This window comes from Phyllobates terribilis, unplaced genomic scaffold, assembly GCF_046119375.1.
Source record: "Phyllobates terribilis strain yellow unplaced genomic scaffold, ASM4611937v1 Scaffold_8__6_contigs__length_399053987, whole genome shotgun sequence".
In the NCBI taxonomy this organism is placed as follows: domain Eukaryota; kingdom Metazoa; phylum Chordata; class Amphibia; order Anura; family Dendrobatidae; genus Phyllobates; species Phyllobates terribilis.
In genome coordinates this window covers 287,854,523-287,876,832 of record NW_027362768.1, presented here as the reverse complement: position 1 = coordinate 287,876,832, position 22,310 = coordinate 287,854,523, and the positions used below count along the sequence as shown (strand labels likewise).

Genomic DNA, 22,310 nt, shown 5'->3' with positions numbered 1-22,310 from the left:
AACTTTAACCTCAATCCTGGACAAATTCTTTAAGGATCCACTTTACCATCGATTTGGATCTTTGCTGTGTTTACTGTACTTTGTTACAACTGTGACTGTTCTCATTCTTTAGGTTGCTTTCCCATGGTGAGTATTTGGTGAGCTTTTGATGTTGCAGAAGAGTTACCGTACTTGTGCTTTTTTCTTTTGCTTTTTTGAATGCGTTTTTTTACACTTTTTTTTTTTTTTATTGCATTTTTTCAGCTGCAATTTTTGTCTTTTGGTATGGTATGTCATGTTTTAAATTAAACTGCGTTGTTTTGGAAACTTTGTTTCTGAAAGTCATGTGCAGATTATATGCGTTTTTACGGTCTTTCCGATGCGGAAATGCACTAAAAACTTAGTTGAATTTTTTCTTATTAGATTCATAAATTTGCAAATAAACCACATTTTTATCACAAAAAGGAATTGATGTATTGCAGATCTCAAAAGTGAACCGTGGGTCTGTTTATTCAGCGTTTTTAATTTATTTTTTATTTAATATAAAAAGTAGGCATGAGATTTCACATCCACTTTGCTGCAACTAGAAGATGTTTCCTTTATTTGTGCAACGAAAATAAGTAGCAGCAAATACTCATTGTAGGAACTTAGCCTAAAGCCGGCCATACACATTAGACGGCTGTCAGCTGAACGATGGTTTGACTGACAGCCATCCCAGCCGATTGGCAGTCTAAAATTGGACACGTACAATTGACATCTCTAATGACCAGTCGGCCAGCTCCTCATTAGACCATCAGCCTGAACCCATTGATATCGTTGGGTTTGGCCAACATTGGTCTAACGTGTATGGGGGCTTTACTGTATTCACAAAGCAGCTGGACAGCAATCTTCCTGGGCTCTTTGCTGAGTCAGAATTAGTGCAACACTTGCTCTTGTGATTTACATCCTAGGAAGTGTGATATTTACATAGGACACCGAGGTCATGTTGTAAAATGTATGAAAGAAGCTGCTCTGATAAAGGTAGAAAGCTGGCTCATTAGGCCACATGCACACAGTCAGTATTTTGTGAGGTTTTTTTACCTCAATATTTGTAAGAATACCCTCGGACAAAGCATTTAAGTGCAAAACGTGCGTGGGGTGTGGTGGGTTCCCGGAGCTCCTACTTAGGTACACACGTGGTCAAAATTGTTGGTACCCCTCGTTTAATGAAAGAAAAACCCACAATGGTAACAGAAATAACTTGAATCTGACAAAAGTAATAATAAATGAAAAATCTTTGAAAAGAACAAATGAAAGTCAGTCATTGCTTTTCATCCCTGCTTCCACAGCATTAAAAAAAAAAAAAAATGAAACTCATGAAATAGGCCTGGACAGAAATGATGGTTTTCTTCTTAACTTAATATTTTGTTGAACAACCTTTTGAGGCAATCACTGCAATCAAACGATTCCTGTAACTGTCAATGAGACTTCTGCACCTCTCGGCAGGTATTTTGGCCCACTCCTCATGAGCAAACTGCTCCAGTTGTCTCGTATTTGAAGGTTGCCTTTTTCAGACAGCATGTTTCAGCACTTTCCAAAGATGCTCAATAGGATTTAGGTCAGGGCTCATAGAAGGCCACTTCAGAATAGATCAGTGTTTTCCTCTTAGCCATTCTTGGGTGTGTTTAGCTGTGTGTTTTGGGTCATTATCCTGTTGCAAGACCCATGACCTGAGACTGAGACCAAGCTTTCTGACACTGGGCAGCATATTTCTCTCAAGAATCCCTTGATAGTCTTGAGATTTCATTGTACCCTGCACAGATTCAAGACACCCTGTGCCAGATGCAGCCAAGCTGCCCCAGAACATAACAGAGCCTCCTCCATGTTTCACAGTAGGGACAGTATTCTTTTATTGATATGCTTCATTTTTCAGTCTGTGAACATAGAGCTGATGTGCCTTGGCAAAAACTTCCATTTTTGTCTCATTTGTCCATAGGACATTCTCCCAGAAGCTTTGTGGCTTGTCAACATGTATTTTGGTAAATTCCAGTCTGGCTTTTTTTGATTTTTTTTTTCAACAATGGTGTTCTCCTTGATAGTCTCCCATGAAGACCACATTGGATCAAACAACGACGGATGGTGCGATCTGACACTGATGTTCCTTGAGCTTGAAGTTCACCTTTAATCTCTTCAGCAGTTATCATGGGCTCTTTTGTTACCATCCGTATTATCCGTCTCTTTGATTTGTTATCAATTTTCCTCCTGCGGCCACGTCCAGGGAAGTTGGCTTCAGTCCCATGGCTCTTAAATTTCTGAATAATATGTGCAACTGTAGTCACAGGAACATCAAACTGCTGTCTTATAACCTTTACCTCTAGGCTGTGTGCCCACTATGCGTTTTTCAAGCGTTTTTGCCGCGGAATTTCCAAAGCAAAAACGCTTGGTAATACGTGCCCCATGGTCCCCAATGATGATCCGCATGTGCTCTGCACATGCTGCGGAAATTTCCGCTGCGGATTATCATTGCGGAAAAATATGCAGCATGTCCATTCATTTTGCGGACACGCAGCGTAATTGCCGCCATTGACTTGCATTGAAACGCATAATATCCGCGTAAACACATTTACACATGTGGATATTATGTGAGTCTGTGTGGATGGTACCCGGGTCTGGAGAAGAGGAGACTCTCCTCCAGACTCAGGTACCATAGAACCTGTTAAAAAAAGAATTTTAAAATAAAAAATAAAGATTATACTTTCCTTCCAATGGCCCCCTTTGTTTTCTCTGCTCCGTCTGGTCTGTTGTATGGGTCGCGGTGATGTGAAAGGACCTGCCATGACGTCATTTAGTTATGTGACCGGTCACGCGACCGCTGACGTCGGCGGTCGTTGACCTGTCACATGACTCAATGACATCACCGCAGGTCCTTTCACACCACCGTGACCCATGCAACAGTCTATACGGAGCAGAGAAAACAACGGGGGCCATCGGAAGGTAAGTATAATCTTTATTTTTTACCATTTTTATTCTTTTTTTTAACTATTAACTTGGTCACACTATATAAATCCATGCCGGTTGCATGGATTTATATTGTGTGACCAAGTTGTCAAGCACTTTTCCAAGTGATGCTAAAATCGCTTGGAAAAGTGCTTGATAACCCGCATGCAGAAATGCATGCAAAAACGCTTGACCAACACTTCTACCTGGCAGGAAAAACGCATGTAAAATCCGCATGCGTTTTTCCTGCCAGGGAGATGCAGAAAAAATATGCAGCATTTCTGCATCGTGAGCACTTAGCTTTAACATGCTTGTCTATAATTTTCTTTCTAATCTCCTGAGACAACTCTTTCCTTTGCTTCCTCTGGTGCATGTTGAGTGTGGTACACACCATGTCACCAAACAGCACACTGAGTATCTGTAGCCCTATATACAGGCCCACTGACTGATTATAAGATTGTAGACACCTGTGATGCTAATTACTGGACACAACTTAATTTAACATGTCCCTTTTGTCACATTATTTTCAGGGGTACCATCATTTCTGTCCAGGCCTATTTCATGAGTTTAATTTCTTTTTTTTAAATTCTGTGGAAGCAGAAAAGCAATGTCTGACTTTCATTTGTTCATTTTCATAGATTTTTAATTTATTATTACTTTTGTTGGATTAAAGTTATTTCTGTGACCATTGTGGGTTTTTCTTTCATTAAACGAGGGGTACCAACAATTTTGACCACATGTGTAATTATGTCTTGTCTGTACTGTATATCCTTTAGTTGTGCCTGTTTATTTGCATATTGACATCTATTTGTTTGGCACACTGTTGCTTTTCTTGCATTTTGTGCCATATTGTTATGTGGGGCACTAATGATCTTGCACATATCTGATACCTCATAGATCTGTGCGTGTTATATGGCATGTATACAACCTCTGAATACACATGCAGCTAGGATAACAAACATTTATTAGCACTTTATAGATTGTCATCATTATCCGGGTTTTCCCACTAATGTGTTCCAATGGCGACATTCGTTGGGCAATGAAGGCCCATCTACACCTTTCTGACTACAGGCTTGTCTGATTTAATATTAGCTGGTGGTATTGCATGTTTGGAATCCATTTTGCAAAGGTGGCAATGATTGTTCAAATAGGATTATTGCAGTGTTGTTATCACCTTCATTAGAGGAGAGGAGTTTGTCCCAAACCTCAACTTACATTGGTGTGTGACACCACAGTGATTTATATGCATATCATCGCGCCCTATTTGCATTGTATAAACTGTCACTGGTGCATGTGACGTTTGTATGTCTTCCCCCATAAAATATTCTGGGTTTTGTGCAATATTGGCCACTGAAGACATTCTCTAATATTAGCCTGTGTGGGTATATGGATTTTGATTCTCATTTATTCTTATGATCATGTTGAAAGGTTTCTAAAGTAGATGAATTTATAATCGGTGGACTTTCCACTAGATTTCTTACTTGTGTTTTAATGTTTTTGGTATGTTCACGTGTGTGTGTGTGTATATATATATATATATATATATATATATATATATATATATATATATATATATATATATATATATATACCAAAAACATTAAAACACAAGTAAAAAATCTATATATATGGCCTGCAAGTGTCAGACATTGCGAATAAGTGGCACTAGATAGTCTGCTGTTTTCCTCCTGGAGAAGATATATTTTCTTATGCAAATTAGTTCTCTGGCATTAACCCCTTCACAACCTTAGACATTTAGATACGTCCAAGGTCTCCTCCCCCTCTTTGGCTCCGGCTCCGGCGATGAGCCCGCACCTTTCCCAGCACGACAGCTGATTGATCAGCTGACATGTGCCCCTAACAGCCGACACCTGCGGCTGTTGACATGTTAAATGCTGCTGTCAAACATCAATATCCTTTTCACGGCGGTTGTTATGGGTACTTATTTCTCAGCGCCGCTGTTTAACGGCACTGAGAAATGAGTGTATTGCCCCCTCCAGAGGTAGCTGAGATCCCGCAGAACATTATCAGGGCCCGTATTTACGGTTCTCTGTCACGTGATTGCTGTTATTCATCGACTAACACCGATCAAAAAAAGGTCAGATTTAAAATTAATGGGGAGAGAAATGGGGTCACAGAGATCCCCACGATACCTTAGGTACTGGCTCCGCGATCCCCTGGCCCCTGTCCTCCTTGTTATGACGAAAGAAAATGGCAAGTGCATGCGCAGTGTGCTCGCCAAAATCTGCCACTTGTCATCCCCCTTGTCAAATTACATTTTTTTTAAATTTTTATTTGTTTCATTCTTTGCAGTTAAGCAGTTAACGCTGCTAGGCTTGTTACGGCTAGGGCAGAGACAGACTGCCGTATTTCTCGTGTGAGGATCGCATCATAAACCTCATACTTGCCGGCACCTCTCCTGACCTGACCTGACCTTGACAGCTGCATAGAAATCCATCATGCTGTCACGCTGGGGTCAGGCGAGGTGCCGGCCAGTCCGTTCAGTGCAATGCGATCCTTGCACAAGTTGTACAGCAGTCTGTCTCTGCCCTTAAGCTTACAGTTTTTTTCAAAAGTAAAAAAAAAAAATATATAAAAATAAAAAAATACAGTGTTAGATTAGGTTTAGGCTTTTTTTTGTTAAGCGGGCATATGGAATATACTATTGGCCCCCAGAACATTCAGCACAGAGCAGGTATACAACCTTTCTTTTTGCTCCTTCTGCTGCCAGCTCTGGCTTTTGTTCAAACAGGAATTTTTTGACTACATGTTGGGTATCCCCGTGCTCATAAGAAAATGGATAACAAATTGTGGGGTCCACTTTTCGGTGTTACCTCTAGCAAAAGTGAGAAATTTGGGGCTAAAGCAAGATTTGTGAAAAAAAATTTACTTTTTCAATAGGACGACCCAATGTTATCAAATTCTGTGTTGTACCTGTGGGTTCAAAATGCTCACTATACCCCTGGATAAAATCCTTGAGGGTGTAGTTTCCAAAAATGGTGTCACTTGTGGGGGGTTTCCACTGTTTAGGCACATCAGGGGCTCTCCAATCGTGACATGCCGTCCGCTCTCTATTCAAGCCAATTTTGCGTTCAAAAAGTCAAATGGCGCTCCTTCCCTTCCGGGCCCTGTCATGCGCCCAAACAGTGGTTTTCCCCCACATATGGGGTATCGGCATGCTCAGGAGAAATTGCATAACACATATGGTCCATTTTCTCTTGTTACCCTTGTGGAAAAAAAAAATTAAATGTTTATTTTTTGCTTCCACATTGCTTCTGTCCCTGTGAAGCACGTGAAGGGTTAATAAAGTTCTTGAATGTGGTTTTGAGCACCTTGAGGGGTACAGTTTTTGGATTGGTGTCACTTTTGGGTATTTTCTGTCATATAGACCCCTCAAAATCACTTCAAATGTGATGTGGTCCCTAAAAAAAAAAAAGGTATTGAAAAATGAGAAATTGCTGGTCCACTTTTAACCCTTTATAACTTACTACCAAAAAAACATTTTTGTTTCAAAAATTGTGGTGATGTAAAGTAGACATGTGGGGTGGGAAATGTTATTTATTAACTATTTTGTGTGACATAAATCTATGGTTTAAGAACATGAAAATTCCAAGTTTGAAAATTGCAAAATTTTCACCAAATTTCTTTCTTTTTTTTTTTCCACAAATGAACGCAAGTCATATCGTCATAAGACTCGTCCACCGACGCGACTGTCACATGATCGCGGGTCACCAATGGGTTGGCATGACAACCTGGGGTCTGCAGGAAACCCCTGTTGTTATGGCCATCTGCTATGAACACTGCCCAGCGGTCGGCGCTCATAGCAGATAAGCATTTTTGTTAAACCAAGAACCTCTACCTGTTTAGTATTTACAAACTTGTAAAGGCCTGGAGAATCAATGGCAGGGCAGTTTTAGCATTTTTTTTTTTCAATTTCACCGCACTTGGAATTTTTTCCCCTGTTTTCCAGTACATGATATGGTAAAACCAATGGTGTCGTTCAAAAGTAGAACTTGTCCGGTAAAAATAATCCCTCACACGGCCATATTGACGGACTAATAAAGTTATGGGTCTGGGAAGAAAGGGAGCAAAAAAATTAAAACTGAAAATCCAAAGGTCGTGAAGGGGTTAAAACTGTGTGGCGCTGCATTTAGGCCATTAGTATATGGCCATTAGTAGTTAAGACTGTTATGTTCCTATGTTACAGAATTGCAATGTATCTATAAAAGTCAGATGCTATATTGTGGCTCCATATGGCATCCAATTTTATTTATTTGTTTTTGCACGCACCCATAGAATTGATTGGGCATGTCTCATACGATTTACTTAGGCCATGTTCACACGTTGTTTTTTTCTTTAACCCCTTTCCGATGTGGTACGTAATAGTACGCACCACGTCATCATCCCCTGTTCAGCGCAGGCTCCGGCGCTGAGCCCGCACTAAACCGGGCACATGTCCGCTGATTTATACAGCTGACATGTGCCCGCAACAGCCGCGGGTGGAATCGCAATCCACCCGCGGCTGTTAACTAGTTAAATGCCACTGTCAATCTCTGATGCGCGTCACTTACCCCGCTCATCGGTGACCCCCGTTGCATGATCTCAGGTCACCGATGGGTTGGCATGACAACCTGGGGTCTGCAGCAGACCCCTGTGGTTGTCATGTCCAGATTGCTATGAGGACCGCACAGTGGTCGGCGCTCATAGCAAGTGAGCAAATCTGCTACATATAGGCGATCTGATCATCACCTCTATGTAGCAGAGCCGATCAGGCAAGTGCAGATTCTAGTCTCCTATGGAGACTATTGAAGTAAGCAAAAAGTGTAAAAAAAAAAAAAAAGTTTTTAAAAATATTAAAAAAATAAAATATATAAGTTTAAATCACCCACCTTTCCCCATTCAAAATAAAACCATTTTAAAAAAACAAACCACATACACATATTTGGTATCGCCACATTCAGAATCGCCCGATCTATCAATATAAAAAAAGAATTAAGCCGATTGGTAACGAGAAAAAAAGGGTCAGCAATCTTATTAAACACTATTGTATAACTGTATAGGAAGTGCATTTAAAAAAAAAAAAAAAAAAAAGTGTAATTTGTGGTGGGGTTTGAATATATATCGGCCCCTCTGCATTCGAGAACTGAATCCGACCCTAAAAAAATAGGTTTCTGAAAGTTCTGTGAAAAATTGTAGCTAAACAAGCATTGTCTATTGTTACAAAAAATGATGATCTGCCGTTGCAGTAGTGGTGCCCCGGTGATATTATTTAAATTTCTTGTGTATTTCCTAATTTTAGGGCCAAGTTGCAAACTTGGAGTGGGGGACACAATGTGTGAATAAACCTTAAGAGTGGAGCTGAAAAAAAACATTTTCTTTTATGGTCTTTACAATAGTTTGCAGGGCGCTCTCACATTGCATGGTGAGCAAAGCACTAACGATAATGGTACACCTGGTAAATTACACCAGCCCTGTGCTCTGTCTCCTGTAGGCACAGGAGTATTTCTCATGCACTGTGTGGTAGTGTTATGGGCAATTGGTGAGGCAATATATGGCAGTGTAAGGATGGCACTACATGGGGGTGTTATATATATTGTATTAGTGTAGTATTTAGCCATTGTATATTGGTGTCATTTGTTTTGCGTAGGCGGCTTTTAAAATGACGAAGAATCCTAGGCTGTAGGGACAGGTCCTCACTTCCTTTTTGTCCAGAGCTTGATTTTCTGTAAGCATTTCAGAGAAAACTTTTTAAAAATGGCCTGTGACTGAGCCGCACAGTAGACTAGTCAGACAAGTGGGTCCCCAGTGGCTTCTCTCTGCCCGCTGTCAATAATGTCTCTCCCTATACATGTATGCAGGGAAGAGACCTGTCAGTCACTGGCAGCGGGTGGGGAGAAGCCACTGAAGACCTGCCTGTCCGACTAGTCTCCCATGCGGCTTGGTTTCCGTATGTTTGTGTTTTTGTTTTTTTTTTAAAACCCTGCAGTGTTTCGGAGTCACATACCTGGCTGAGATCATACAGCAGTGCCTGATCCATGCTGCTCGTGAATCATATCTCAGCTGTCAGATTCCCTTTTAATTAAAGATAAAAATTAAAGACCATTTAGATATTGCACAAAATTCTTTGACTGTGTGCTCCAACAAAGGCCACAAGACAAAAAAAACCCGAAAGTAGTAAATCTGGCCATTAGTTTTGTTCCTTGATCAGCAAATGTTTTTGACGCTTTTATTTGTGGACACCTATTGCCTCTATTAAAGTGACTATATAGGGGGGTTGTAGAGAAATGCAGTGTGGTCCCGTGCCTGGGGGTAGATTTGGTATAGCGCAGAATGACAGATGTGTATCGGACTCCGTGATGTGACCAGGTTTGGGTGCTGGTGTTGTGGATGCTTCGGTGGCTTTTACTCTTCTGTATATGTAGCTGTAATATAAACCGTGAGCATTTTATTCCAGGAGGTTTAACGCAGGCACTCCTCTATCCATTAGGAATCTGTTCAGAGTAAACCTTCTCTCATCCATTGTCAATCACCTGATGGACCCCTGGTCTCAGGAGACAAACTGTTTCGCCAAAAAATGTGTGAAATGGAACATCTCCCTGTGTCTGCAAAAAGGGGGAAATAATCAGAAAATGGCCACTTCAGCTAAAGCTGTTTATAGACTTCTGTGCAGCTGCCCTTCACAACCAACATTGACCTTCCCTGGATTGTGTCTTCTTCTGTAGGGCGCACCATGGCTCCATTCCTGCGGATTGCCTTTAACTCATTTGAATTGGGACCTATGCCAGGACAGTCTGAACAATGCCAGCCATTCTGTGCCGTGAAGGTGAAGGAATCCCTCACTACAGGTAAGAGGAGAAGAGACTTGTTTCTCACGTGTTAACACCTTCCATGCCAAACTGTCTTATTCTCGATGCCAGGCGTCTTGTGGGTTCTCAGGACTTTATTTTTTTCCAAACCTTTTAGATACATGCATCATGCTAGGCACTGTGATTTATCAGCCCAATCTTGGTAGGTGTTCCTTAATAAAGGAACCAAGGTATCAGGGCTGATGCAGAGCACCCTCTTACCCCGTAAGGAGCAGTAATCCACACACCTAATAATCTCCATGTATGATATATACACCAATATAACCATGTATATAGGGAAAGGATGCGTGCAAGAGTATGCAAACGCCAACCACATTATACGGTCACCTGGTCCTGCCAGAATAAAAAAACATTGGGCACATGATGGTAACAAAACTAAATGGGTGATTTTTTTTCTTAGTCTTTACTACACAATTGTCAGGACAAATTTTGACATCTGTGAAACACAATCCATGTACGGTTGGCAATGTACTGGCTGGCCGCGGGTCTCCTAGCCCAATCTCAACAGCCTCATATATTCTGGACATCTAAATTCAACATCCGTTTTCCCTTAGCGTGTTTAATTTCTATTTTACATGGTTGTTCTTTACAGCGGAAACAAAAATTATTGCGTAAAGATTTATATGCACTAGTTAGCCCTAACTTTAAAACCACCTGCCTAATATTAGGTAAGTTGCCCCCATGACGCCAAAACAACTCTGACCCACTGGAGTGGACTCTGTCCATGACCTGTGCAGGTGTCCTGTGGTATTCGGCACCTAGACATTAGCAGTCAGATATTGTGTAGAGTTCAGCATGGGCTCTTGCACTAAGTAGACACGTACATGGGAAGCTGCAGTGCAGTAGCTTCTGAAATTAATTATTATTTTTTTTTCACAGCCAGCAATGCATTTTTGGTATCTGACCAGGGGTGTTTGCCTTCACTCCATTGCACATCAAGGAGCCATTGGCAGCTGTGACCCTTTTGCCATCTCACCGGCTGACCTTCCATTGACCACTTTTGGTAGCTACCAACCACTAAATAGCAGAAACACTCCTCAAAATATTTAGGAGAAGCTGTGGCTCTTGTCAAAGGTCCTAACATCCTTTCACTTGCCCATATTTCTTGCTTCCAAAACATCCACTTCAAAAACTGACTGTCCTCCCTCCATAACATATTCCACCCTCTGACAGGTGCCGTTGTCATATGATGATCAATCTCCACCTCACCTGTCGATGGTTTTATTGCCATGGCTGATCAGTGTACGCACAGCCGTGTGACCGTAGTACATTACGGTGGCTTTGTTGCCTTTTTAGAGTATTTCCTTTTTTATTTTTCGGTTTGCTGGTGCGCGTGTAGTCACTTTTCAAAGGGTCGCCCAATCTTTAAATTTCACTTGTTATAGCTCTCCCTAGTATTGCGTCATACATTTGTGCACTTTCTGTGACATAAATGTTGTAAATTACAAAGTGTGTATTTAAAAAAAAGAAAACATGAAAGTGACTGGTGCTCCCTAGGTGCCCTAAACAGAAACACTGCAAAAGTTGGGCGAAGACAGACAATGATGTAAAATATTAAAGTAAGCAAAACTTCCCATGTTGGTTCACCTACTGCTCCAGCGCCACTCTTGCTTCTTCTCGCAGGTTTTTGTTTATAGGGCTGCAACGGTGACGTCTTAACACATGACCTCTGCAGACAATAACTGGTCTTGTGCCATTTATTTTGGCATCACCAATGAAGGGAGTGATTGTCTGCAGTGGTCACGTGTTCTAGACTATGATTGCTACAGCCCTGTAAGCAAAAGACTGGTGGGGAGCAGTGGAAGAGGGGTGCTGGAGCAGCAGAGGAGTCAACAGGTAATGGTAATTTTTGTTATTTTACACCTATTATCTGACCCTGCTCCAATTTTCTACCATCAATTAGTCCATTCTGCTTTGTATCCCTTATATTACAGAGAGAGGAAAGACGCTTGTCCAGAAGAAACCCACCATGTATCCAGACTGGAAGTCTTCATTTGATGCTCACATCTTTGAAGGTCGGGTCGTTCAGATCGTGCTTATGAAGGCGGCTGAAGACCCCCTCTCTGAAGCCACAGTTGGGGTGTCTCTGCTTGCCGAGCGCTGCAAGAAAGGAAATGGAAAATCAGAGTTCTGGGTATGTAAAAAAAAAAAAAACAGCAGAGTAATGACCTTATTACATTAGTAGGATTTTTATGGTCTTCAAGTCTGTAATGGTTTTGCTTTGAACATTTCATCTTTTTGCAGTTGGACTTGCAGCCCCAGGGCAAAGTGCTGATGTCCGTGCAGTACTTCCTTGAGGACATGGGTATGTCATCCTAAGGACACTTGTATAAGTGCGTGCAGTGTTTATGGTGATTCGGAGCAGAGCGCCCATGTGTGATGTGCTGCGCTCTCATATCTGTCTCCTATGAGCGTTCTCTCAACAAACAATCTCGCACCTCGCATGTGGCTCAGCTATCAGTGTGAAGTTGATGGAGGACACTGCATTGTCTGTAGTAACTCTTTCATAGCTGGACTGGTGCCTTGCAGAATGAATACGCGCTCGTCTCCTGTTATATTATTGCTATGCACCATACATCCCACACAACAGTTCAGAAAGGCTGAAATATATGCCTTTATTAGAAGAGGCAAGTTACTGGTTAGATAAGAGAATTTCTGCATACAGTTTATATACAGGTTATTTGGTTTTTTAAACGGGTTGTCCAGGTTTATGATGAAGGTCGCTCTTATGTGACTGCAGACTTTTGAATCCTGACTGTTTGTGTACTGCATGCTCTCAGGATTCTCTGGTGGCGAGAGCGGGCAGTCACATGACATGTGGTCACCTGCTGACTAGACGTGCTCCGCCATCTAGTCGGAATGTGGCCGAAAGTATTCAAATCGCATACTTGTGGTCTTTCACTGCCAGCATCGGAGAATCCTGACAACGTGTGATTAATGCAGAATGATTGCAGACTTTCAGTCCAAACTTGGGCATCCCCTTTAAGTCAAGGCTGGGATGTATAGAAAGGCATAAGATAAATGGACAGTATCAAGGATTCTGTTCTAGTACATACGGATCCATGTGCTGAACACCTATTCCTAGGAGGCAGTGCCTGCAGCAGGGCGGCCAGCAGGAATGGCATTTCTATCTCCGGAGGCGCTAACATTAGTATATGTCATTGGTAGTAAATACAGGAGATAAATATAGAGTCGGTGCCTCTTTACTTCTGTATTTCCTTTTTGCATTTCCCTTAATACTCGCTCGTCTCCCTCCCTTTCGGAGTGTCGCCTCCTCCCTCGTACATATCCCAGCTGCACTGAGCAGGTCCTCAGTCCGTGTCCTGTTAATGCTGAGTACAGTGCTAGGATAGCTCAGCTGGAGTCGGCCCTCGCCTGCCATACAGGGCACCATGTCTGTCCAACAGAGGGGTCAGTGCGCTGCTTGCTTGCATGTTACCGTTGTGCAGCACACTCTGCATGGCTGACAGTGAGGAAATGACAGCGATCTACATGCTTCTGCTGCCCTGTTTTTGATGCATTTTGTCGGCTTCATGTGTCTTTTCTAAGATTTATCTTTTCCAGTTGATCATTTATATAGTTTATTACTTCTGACTTTTTTTTTTTTTACACATTTATTTTAATTCTTCACTTTTTTGGTGTTTTGCTGCAGCACAACTGCATATAAACACTAGTATTAAGTCGTTTGTCTTTTTAAAGGGTTATGGTCGGGATAGGAATATCCGTCTCCGATCAAGCCACAGGTGGTCGGACTAAGGAAAGGGCTGGACACAGCTGAGCAGCACAGTTTCCATAACTCGGGATATACTCATTGCATTCATTGTTCTCTCCTAACAGATTGCAAACAGTCTGTGCGTGAAAATGAAGGTCTCGTAACCATCAACAGGCGGAGAGGAGCCATCAAACAGGCCAAAATACACTACATTAAGAACCACGAATTCATTGCCACATTTTTTGGCCAGCCAACATTCTGCTCCGTCTGTAAGGAGTTTGTATGGTAAGTAAACCTCTCCTGCGTTACCAGCAGCATCAAAATGTCACAAATGTACAACAGATTATATGGACGTCTTCCCCCTCTCATCACCGGTCTCTTCTTCTTCTTCTTCCAGGGGCTTGAACAAGCAAGGATACAAATGCAGACGTGAGTTGCTAAACTGTGCTACTACTTATTTCTACAGCTTTCTATGTATCCTAAGCACTTTCTATAATGCTGTGCAGGATGAGGAAACTGATATTGTTCAGGGACTAGCATTGTCCTCCTGGATATTGTTCAGGGACTAGCATTGTCCTCCTGGATATTGTTCAGGGACTAGCATTGTCCTTCTGGATATTGTTCAGGGAGTAGCATATTGTCCTCCTGGATATTATACTACTGAGATGGTCATTATTGGAAAAGATTATCTGATTCTTCCATATCCGGCAAAACTCTTCAATTTCTGAACACTATATTTCTTGGATTTCTAGTAATTTATTGGGCTCAGGGTGGAGTCTGGAGTCTTGGGTTCCAAAGCTCCATATCTGCCATTTTATTTAGACCCTTTAATGCTGGAGGATAAAGGCTTTGTGTATTTTGCTGAATATTAAAGTGCTCATCTCCAAAATGCAAAGTGAATTGGTCAGATTATTTACTGCTTTGGACGCCAGGCACAATTGGTCTTTGAGCAGGTGGACCCACATGTCCTTCCAGCACTAGGGTTGCTTAGTAGCCCTTTAGATAAGGATTTGATATGTCTCCTTATGTCTAACCATCCTGAGAGTCTCCATTTTCAGGCTGAATTATCTTTTGTCCATACATGGGTATCTTCTCTCTTTCTACCACTTTACTTTTCTCTATATTGAGGAATAATTCTAATTTCTTGTTTTGCTGCAATTCTTCCTCTTCCTTTCCATATTCTTTCTTCGTCTTCAGTCCTTCTTCTCAGTGAAGCAGTCATTGAGAGTGTATAACTAGATGTCTTTTGATATGGATAAAAACTCTCTCTTCTTTGCAGAGTGCAATGCTGCCATACATAAAAAATGCATTGAAAAGATCATTGGCAGGTGCACGGGCACAGCTGCCAACAGCCGGGACACCATGGTAAGTGCGCCATATTGCAACTTAGAAGGATCCAGACCATTATTTATAGGCCTCATTTATCTATACGGTATTCTTATGACATTTACTGTCGTGTGGAGGTTTTCTGATTCACTTTCTCCACTTTTCCCTTCTGTTTTTAAAGGATTTATCCAAGACTTAGCCTGTTTTTTTTACTATGAGGATAAAACTACCCATCTGTTGTGACTTTTGCCAATCTCTGCCAGCACAGAGTGGTCACGGACCGCTCCTGCCGGTGATTCAGCAATTTCCACTGACATCACATCAACAGGGCAGCAGCTTTTCTTCCCCTCTGCTCTGTTGGCATGGTGTGACTGCTGGCTCCCCGCTGCCTACCTGCGGAGATACAGTGGTCAATAAGCATGATGTCCTTAGTCACGCCCTGTTGACAGAGCAGCACAGAAAAAGAGCTGCTCTGTTGGCATTGAGCAGGAGCGGTCAGTGACTGCTCTGTGCCAGGACCGGGTAGAGCAGGCTGGTAGTTAGCAACTACCTGTCTGTAAGGATGCTTTCACACTGCATTGTGGCACCCATTCATTGATCCCACCGAGGCTTATGTCCGAACCCCGAAAAACACTTCGTTTTTAGGCCCATAGTAAAAAAAAAAAAAAAAAAAAAAAAGGCCTGGATAAACCCTTAAATTGATTTTGGTATGCAGCATTCTGGCAAATTACGCTTTTATCTAAATGAGCCAAGAACTAGATTGCCCGAGCCAGCAGTCATTTAATATCTTGGCCTTTCCATAAACGTTTCATTAAGAAATCAATAGTTCGGATTCTTCGTCCAAATGTCAAACCAATATTTCTATCTGTTCTTCAGATTAGAGAATGACTTATTAGAGGCAGATCAGGAGGAAACTTGTGAATGTATAAATGTGTGAAAGTCATAAGAGAACTGATTCTACAACCCCCAAGTTATGACTTTTTAACTCTTAAACACTTTGTGCTTTTAATATTTTTAAGAAGTTAGTGAATTAAAGAAGTATGAGGCATTGATTTCGCTGTGTTGCCATCAGCATTTCATTCATTTTGTCACAAAGGCGCAATCACCTCTGTCCGTCGGCCTTTTTGGGGCATAGAGATTTCACTAAAGAGGGTTCTCATGCTAGGGCCCCTCCTCTGTTAACCAGACTGGTGAGCTGCTGCAAAGAGAAGCTTGTGGTCTGGAGGACTTGGTGCAACCACATATTACGCAGGTCACCATTTCCCACTGGCGGCAGCTGCTGATTGCGTAAAGACTCAGTGCAAGGACCCACATGATTGGCAGGTCCACTTTTAGAAAAGGGACAATCCCTTAAAATAGCTGTCTGAGGCCTATGGCTATGTAGCCTTTCCAGAAATATGGGCCATGTGCACAGTTTATATAAAGGTGAACTACACACATAGAAATTGATATGTGTCCATGTAAGTAACAAGCATGAATGCTGCACAAAGCCAAACCCCACCCTGCCTTTGCTACAATGCCCAAACTTTACTCTCTGGGCGTACATTTTGCCACCTTTTTATGACTTAGTTTTAAATGGAATGTGTCATCAGAAAATGACTTGCCATTCAAATTAGGTTTGTATGTTGTATGTATTTTATTTATTTTAGCAGTGTTTTTTTTCATATTACAATATCCACTGCTCAAAAATAATGGGAAAACTTAACACAATGTAACTCCAAGTCAATCACACTTCTGTGAAATCATCCCGTCCAGTTATGAAGGAACACTGATTGCGAATCAATTTTTCCTGCTGTTGAACAAATGGAACAGACAACCGGTAGACATGATAGGCAATTAGCAAGACACCCCTATAAAGGAGAGGTTCTGCAGGTGGTGAGCACAGACCATTTCTCTGTTTTCAGCGGTTGTTTTGGTCACTTTTGCTTTTTGGCATTGCTCTAACCCCTAGAGGTACAGTAGCATGAGGTGGTGTCTACAACCCACAGAAGTGGTTCAGGTAGTGCAGCTCATACAGGATCAATGCGAGCTGTGGCTAGAAGGGTAGCTGTATCTGTCAGCACAGTGTCCAGAGCATGGAGCAGATACCAGGAGACAGGCCAGTACACCAGGAGACGTGGAGGGGGCCGTAGGAGGGCAACAACCCAGCATCAGGACCACTACCTCCTTCTTTGTGCAAGGAGGAGCAGTGCCAGAGCCCTGCAAAATGACCTCCAACAGGCCACTAACATCCATGTATCTGCTCAAACTGTCAGAAACAGACTCCATGAGGGTGGTATGAGGGCCCGACGTGCACAAGTGGGTGTTATGCTTACAGCCCAACACCGTGCAGGGAGATTGGCATATGCCAGAGAACACCAAGATCGGCAGATTCCACATTGCCACCCTGTGCTTTTCACAGATGAGAGCAGGTTCACACTGAGCACATGTGACAGAGTCTGGAGACGCCATGGAGAACGTTCTGCTGCCTGCAACATCCTTCAGCATGACCGGTTTGGCAGTGGGTCAGTAATGGTGTGGGGAGGCATTTCTTTGGAGGGCCGCACAGTTCGCCAGAGGTACTCTGACTGCCATTAAGTACCGGGATGAGATCCTCAGACCCATTGTGAGACCATATGCAGGTGCACTTGGCCCTGGGTTCCTTCTGATGCATGAGAATGCTAGGCCTCATGTGACTGAAGGGTCAGCAGTTCCTGCATGATGAAGGCATTGATGCTTTGGACTGGCCCGCCCGTTCCCCAGACTTGAATCCAATCAAGCACATCTGGGACATCATGTCTTATTCCACCCACCAACGCCACTTTGCACCACAGAATGTCCAGGGGTTGACTGATGCTTTAATCCAGGTCTAGAAAATCCCTCAAGAGAACATCCGCCGCCTCATCAGGAGCATGCCCAGGCGTTGTAGGGAGGTCATACAGGCACATGGAGGCCACACACTACTGAGCAGCATTTCCTAGTCTTGAGGCATTTCCACTGAAGTTGGATCAGCCTGTAATTTGATTTTCCTTTTTGATTTTGAGTATCATTCCAAATCCAGACCTCCATGGGATATTAATTTTGATTCACATTGATCATTTTTATGTTTTATTGTTCTCAACGCATTCCATTATGTAACAAATAAAGATTTTCAACTGGAATATTTCATTCAGTGATATCTAGGATGTGGTATTTTAGTGTACCCTTTATTTTAGTCTCATTATCACCAGAGGCCGGACTAGGAAGACCTTTAACACCTCTATACACAGCTAATAACACAGTATCCACCAATCACAATAGGTGATATCACAGCTGGCCCTGCTCCTCCTTCCTTCACAATGACCTTTGTACATGCTCATTAGATGCTTCAGTACAAAAGATAGGGTTGAGATCTGATCGTTGTGGCTATGTACATGTGTTGTTTCCTGAAACAGGAAGTTGTAGTCTAAAAAAGCCCCAATGGCCACTGGGAAAATTGCAAGATTTTTCTTCTTTTTAATACAGAAATTTTAAAAAAAAATTACCAAAGCATTTTAAAACGTACATAAAAACCTGATTTAAACAATAGGTCATTTTATGATGACTCATTCCCTTTAATGTGTCAGGGGTTCAATAATTTAAGGCCTCATGCACTGCGACTGCTATGTGCTCACAGCGACATCTCAGGGATTATATGGAGTCCACATATAAGGAGTAAAACGCGTTTATGAAGTTAAAGTTTTATGTGCTGTATAGTATAATATTTTTAGATTTGGATTCTTTTGACTCTTGTATTGTAGGATTGACTGGTATTTTCTGTGTTTTAGTTCCAAAGGGAAAGGTTTAACATAGATATGCCTCACCGGTTCAAAGTGTACAATTATAAGAGCCCTACCTTCTGCGATCACTGCGGCAGCCTGCTATGGGGATTGGTGAAACAAGGGTTAAAATGCGATGGTGAGTATACAGACCTCTAGTTCCTCTAATGTCTTACCTCAAGCTTCAGCTGCAGTGAGAACAGGTCTGATACATGGAGATCTTCACACGAGAACCTGCACAACTTCTGTAAAGACTTTACCGAGGAAACTGCAATGGTCCTGACATTGTACATTTCTCATTCTCATGAGTTGTTCTCATTCGTAGCTCTTGTATAAGTCATGTCTTTAAAGGGATTGTGCTACAAACATAAGATGGGTGATAAATGTATGATTACTGGTTGGAACCTACTTTAATTCCTAATTCTCTCCATTCACTGCTTATAAGAGCGGTGGTCTCGTGATGAATACCTAGCCCCCCAACCATCATATGGTTGTCATGTGGATGGATGATATATGTTGGTTAGTAGACAACCCATATAGGCAGATCTCACTAATCGTATATAAGTGGCCAAAAAGGATCCAAGGGATGCAAAAATCACCTTTACCTTGTAGCATCCAGTGCATTTAATATTTATTTTTTTTATTTTAATTCAACGAAGCAGATGCATGGGCCCTATGTGCCGTACTTTGTATCTGTGCAGCATATTATCTCTGCTGCAGACTTTGCCTCTTGTCCCTCAGTTGCCTTTTGCTGTTGCATTGTGCCAAGACAAGAGGTGATGCCTGATGTTAATGCCAAACTGGTCAATTGCTAAAGGAATACAGTATAGCTCAGGCACATTCGTAGGGACACTAAATGATTAAATCCAATGACTCTGGTCACTTGTTTTCTTCTTATATCCCCTTTTGCCCTATATCTTCCTCCACACTCACTCACTTTTTTTTTTTTAAATCTAAAAAAAAGTCCCAAATTTTGTGCTGATTAATTAACTTCTCGATATATATTTTTTAGCATTTTTATCTTTATTTGCCTAATGCATAGCTTCAAATCAGTTGGATAAATGGCAAAGCTAACATTCTGGCCTCCACTAGAGGGAGCTGGTGTGCCTGTTGTATACCATGGTACTATACAGTATGCTCTGAAGCTCCCTCTAGTGGTGATCGCTGCCAGTCAAATGTTCTGTATTAGATTTAGAGCACGATATTAGAAAAATGGCTCTGCATCCAGAATGAAGATATATTAATGCGCATGTTCATTTGAATTTCAAAATGACTTGATAATTAAAGTCATAATTAACATAATTTACTTTAAGAAGGCGCTGTCAAAACATATATTTTCAACCAATGTCAAATTACTACTAAGCCCTTAAGTATTATATGAGGTTTCTTGCAGTGACAGTGTCCTACCACAGAGGGGAAGACAGGCCACCTGCAGCCCCGAATTTTCTCATTATGGGAGTGAGCTTGCAGTACCATTCATGACCACTACACCATGATAGGCGCACTTCAAGAAGCCTCATGGCTCCTTCAATCAGCTGATCGTGGGAGTGGCGGGAGCCTGACCCTGTCCAATCTGATATTGACAACTTATTCTAAGGATACGACTTTGTTACATACGCTATTGTAATCCTATATTGGAGTCTTATGTAGATCTTATTATGGCGAATGATATTTAGACCGCGCACAATATATAATATGTCTGTTTCGTCCATTCTGTAGAGTGTGCTATGAACGTCCATCACAAGTGTCAGACTAAAGTTGCTAATCTATGTGGCATCAACCAGAAACTTCTAGCGGAAGCTCTGACCCAAGTCAGCGTGGTAAGAAGCAGAGCGTTTAAATGGCTTGTGCCTAAATGAGCTAGAACATTTGCAGGGGTTCTCGGGAGCGAACCCAGCTGATCCTTGGGTTTTTGTCATATTAAGGGGGTTGTCCGGTCTGAAAAATCCCTTTAAATGTATTAGGTATATCGGCTATTGGCGGCCACGTGCTTATATTGCATTCCTAATGGCAGTGTTAAAGGGGTTGTCTGGGCAAATGGTGCTTTATACCTGGGGGAAGGGTTCTGTAAAGATGACATCACCCACCTGGACTCGGCACAGGCTGCCCTATGGTCTGCACCAGCACTGAATGCCATGGCCGCACCATTCAACCAGCCACAGGACCATTGCGCCCTGCTATTAGTTACAACTGTGACTTGAATCGCAAGGTTTAAGTCACCTGACCGCTGCAGCCTATAACAGGGTACAGTGGTCCTGTGGCTGGTTGAACGGCGCAGACAACAGAGTTGGTAGTGAGCACCTTTTGCAACCCCAAGTTTAAGGTCCTGTGCAGGACTATTTTTTCTTTCCTCTCTTTCTTTCTTTTTCTCTCCCTCCTTCACTCATTCTTTTTCTCTTTTTCCTTTCTTTCTCTTCCTTTCTTTCTTTCTCTTTCTTTCTTTCTTTCTTTCTTTCTTTCTTTCTTTCTCTTCCTTTCTTTCTTTCTCTTCCTTTCTTTCTTTCTCTTTCTTTCTTTCTCTTCCTTTCTTTCTTTCTCTTTCTTTCTTTCTTTCTCTTCCTTTCTTCCTTTCTTTCTTTCTCTTTCTTTCTTTCTTTCTCTTCCTTTCTTTCTTTCTTTTTCTTTCTCTTCCTTTCTTTCTTTTTCTTTCTCTTCCTTTCTTTCTTTTTCTTTCTCTTCCTTTCTTTCTTTTTCTTTCTCTTCCTTTCTTTCTTTCTCTTCGTTTCTTTCTTTTGTCTTCCTTTTCCAGTTCTCTTATAAATGTATTTTTTACATTTTTTTTTTATAGAAATCCAACAGGAAATCCGATTCCGGCTTAGAAAACATTGCCATATACCAGGGCGTAATTCCAAAAGGCCCAGGTGCTGCCGGACTGGATACAACAGGTAAGTACAGACTTTGGAGAAGAAAGAACGCTCTTCATATTCAAGTGAAGTGAAATCTTAGCAGTGTACATGAGAAAAAAAAATGATTTTGATTTTTTTGGATCAGCAGACAACCAGTATGACCGGCTCTGGGAGGGGAGCAGTCCTCGGCCGACTGTCAGGGTCTCCAGTATCAGAAACCGTGTCACCGTAGATAAATTTGTGTTTCACAAGGTCCTGGGGAAGGGCAGCTTCGGCAAGGTAATGGTTTGTGGCATTTGGCAGTATGTCCGTCTTCTGCAGTGTGCACCACTGACTCTTCTGTTTGCCGCTTTTTAGGTGCTGTTAGCCGAGCTGAAAGGGAAGAACGAGTTTTTTGCAGTAAAGGCCCTGAAGAAGGACGTGGTTCTGATCGATGATGATGTGGAGTGTACGATGGTGGAGAAACGCGTGCTCGCTTTGGCCTGGGAAAATCCATTTCTCACACACATTTACTGCAGCTTCCAGACAAAGGTAACAAGCTGAGGTCGGAATCTGAAACGAGGGTCTGCATGCCCACTGGCTGTGTACATGGGAACTGGTTGGGAAATAAGTGCACCTCTAGGACCAAATGCCATTTTCTGGGTAATTGGCAGCAGCCAGGGACCAATCACTGAGCTGATGAGGAGCTTTCTAGTAGTAGGAAAGAAAACTGTGTCACTAGTGGCAAATATTGGGCGTAGCTAGCCTGTAAGTCTAACCCTTTATGCCCCTTGCCCAACACCCACCACACATGTATATATGTGTGTTTATACAGCCAGCACCTGCCTCT

At 42.1% G+C, this 22,310-nt stretch overlaps 1 protein-coding gene across 2 annotated transcripts in view; it reads left to right on the top strand.

Annotated features, from left to right (window-relative positions):
• The window catches only part of PRKCD (protein kinase C delta), a 76,493-nt gene that overhangs the window by 39,489 nt on the left and 14,694 nt on the right, over positions 1-22,310 (top strand). The window contains exons 2-12 of one of the 2 annotated variants that reach the window (XM_073644353.1): positions 9,678-9,800; positions 11,756-11,955; positions 12,066-12,126; positions 13,659-13,818; positions 13,931-13,962; positions 14,813-14,898; positions 18,645-18,774; positions 20,355-20,455; positions 21,424-21,520; positions 21,630-21,760; positions 21,839-22,012. In XM_073644353.1, coding sequence (XP_073500454.1) covers positions 9,686-9,800; positions 11,756-11,955; positions 12,066-12,126; positions 13,659-13,818; positions 13,931-13,962; positions 14,813-14,898; positions 18,645-18,774; positions 20,355-20,455; positions 21,424-21,520; positions 21,630-21,760; positions 21,839-22,012 — 1,287 coding nt within the window. In that variant the 5' untranslated portion in view covers positions 9,678-9,685. Of the gene's footprint in view, positions 1-9,677; positions 9,801-11,755; positions 11,956-12,065; positions 12,127-13,658; positions 13,819-13,930; positions 13,963-14,812; positions 14,899-18,644; positions 18,775-20,354; positions 20,456-21,423; positions 21,521-21,626; positions 21,761-21,838; positions 22,013-22,310 lie in introns of both variants that reach the window. The other variant, XM_073644351.1, reaches the window with a different exon arrangement.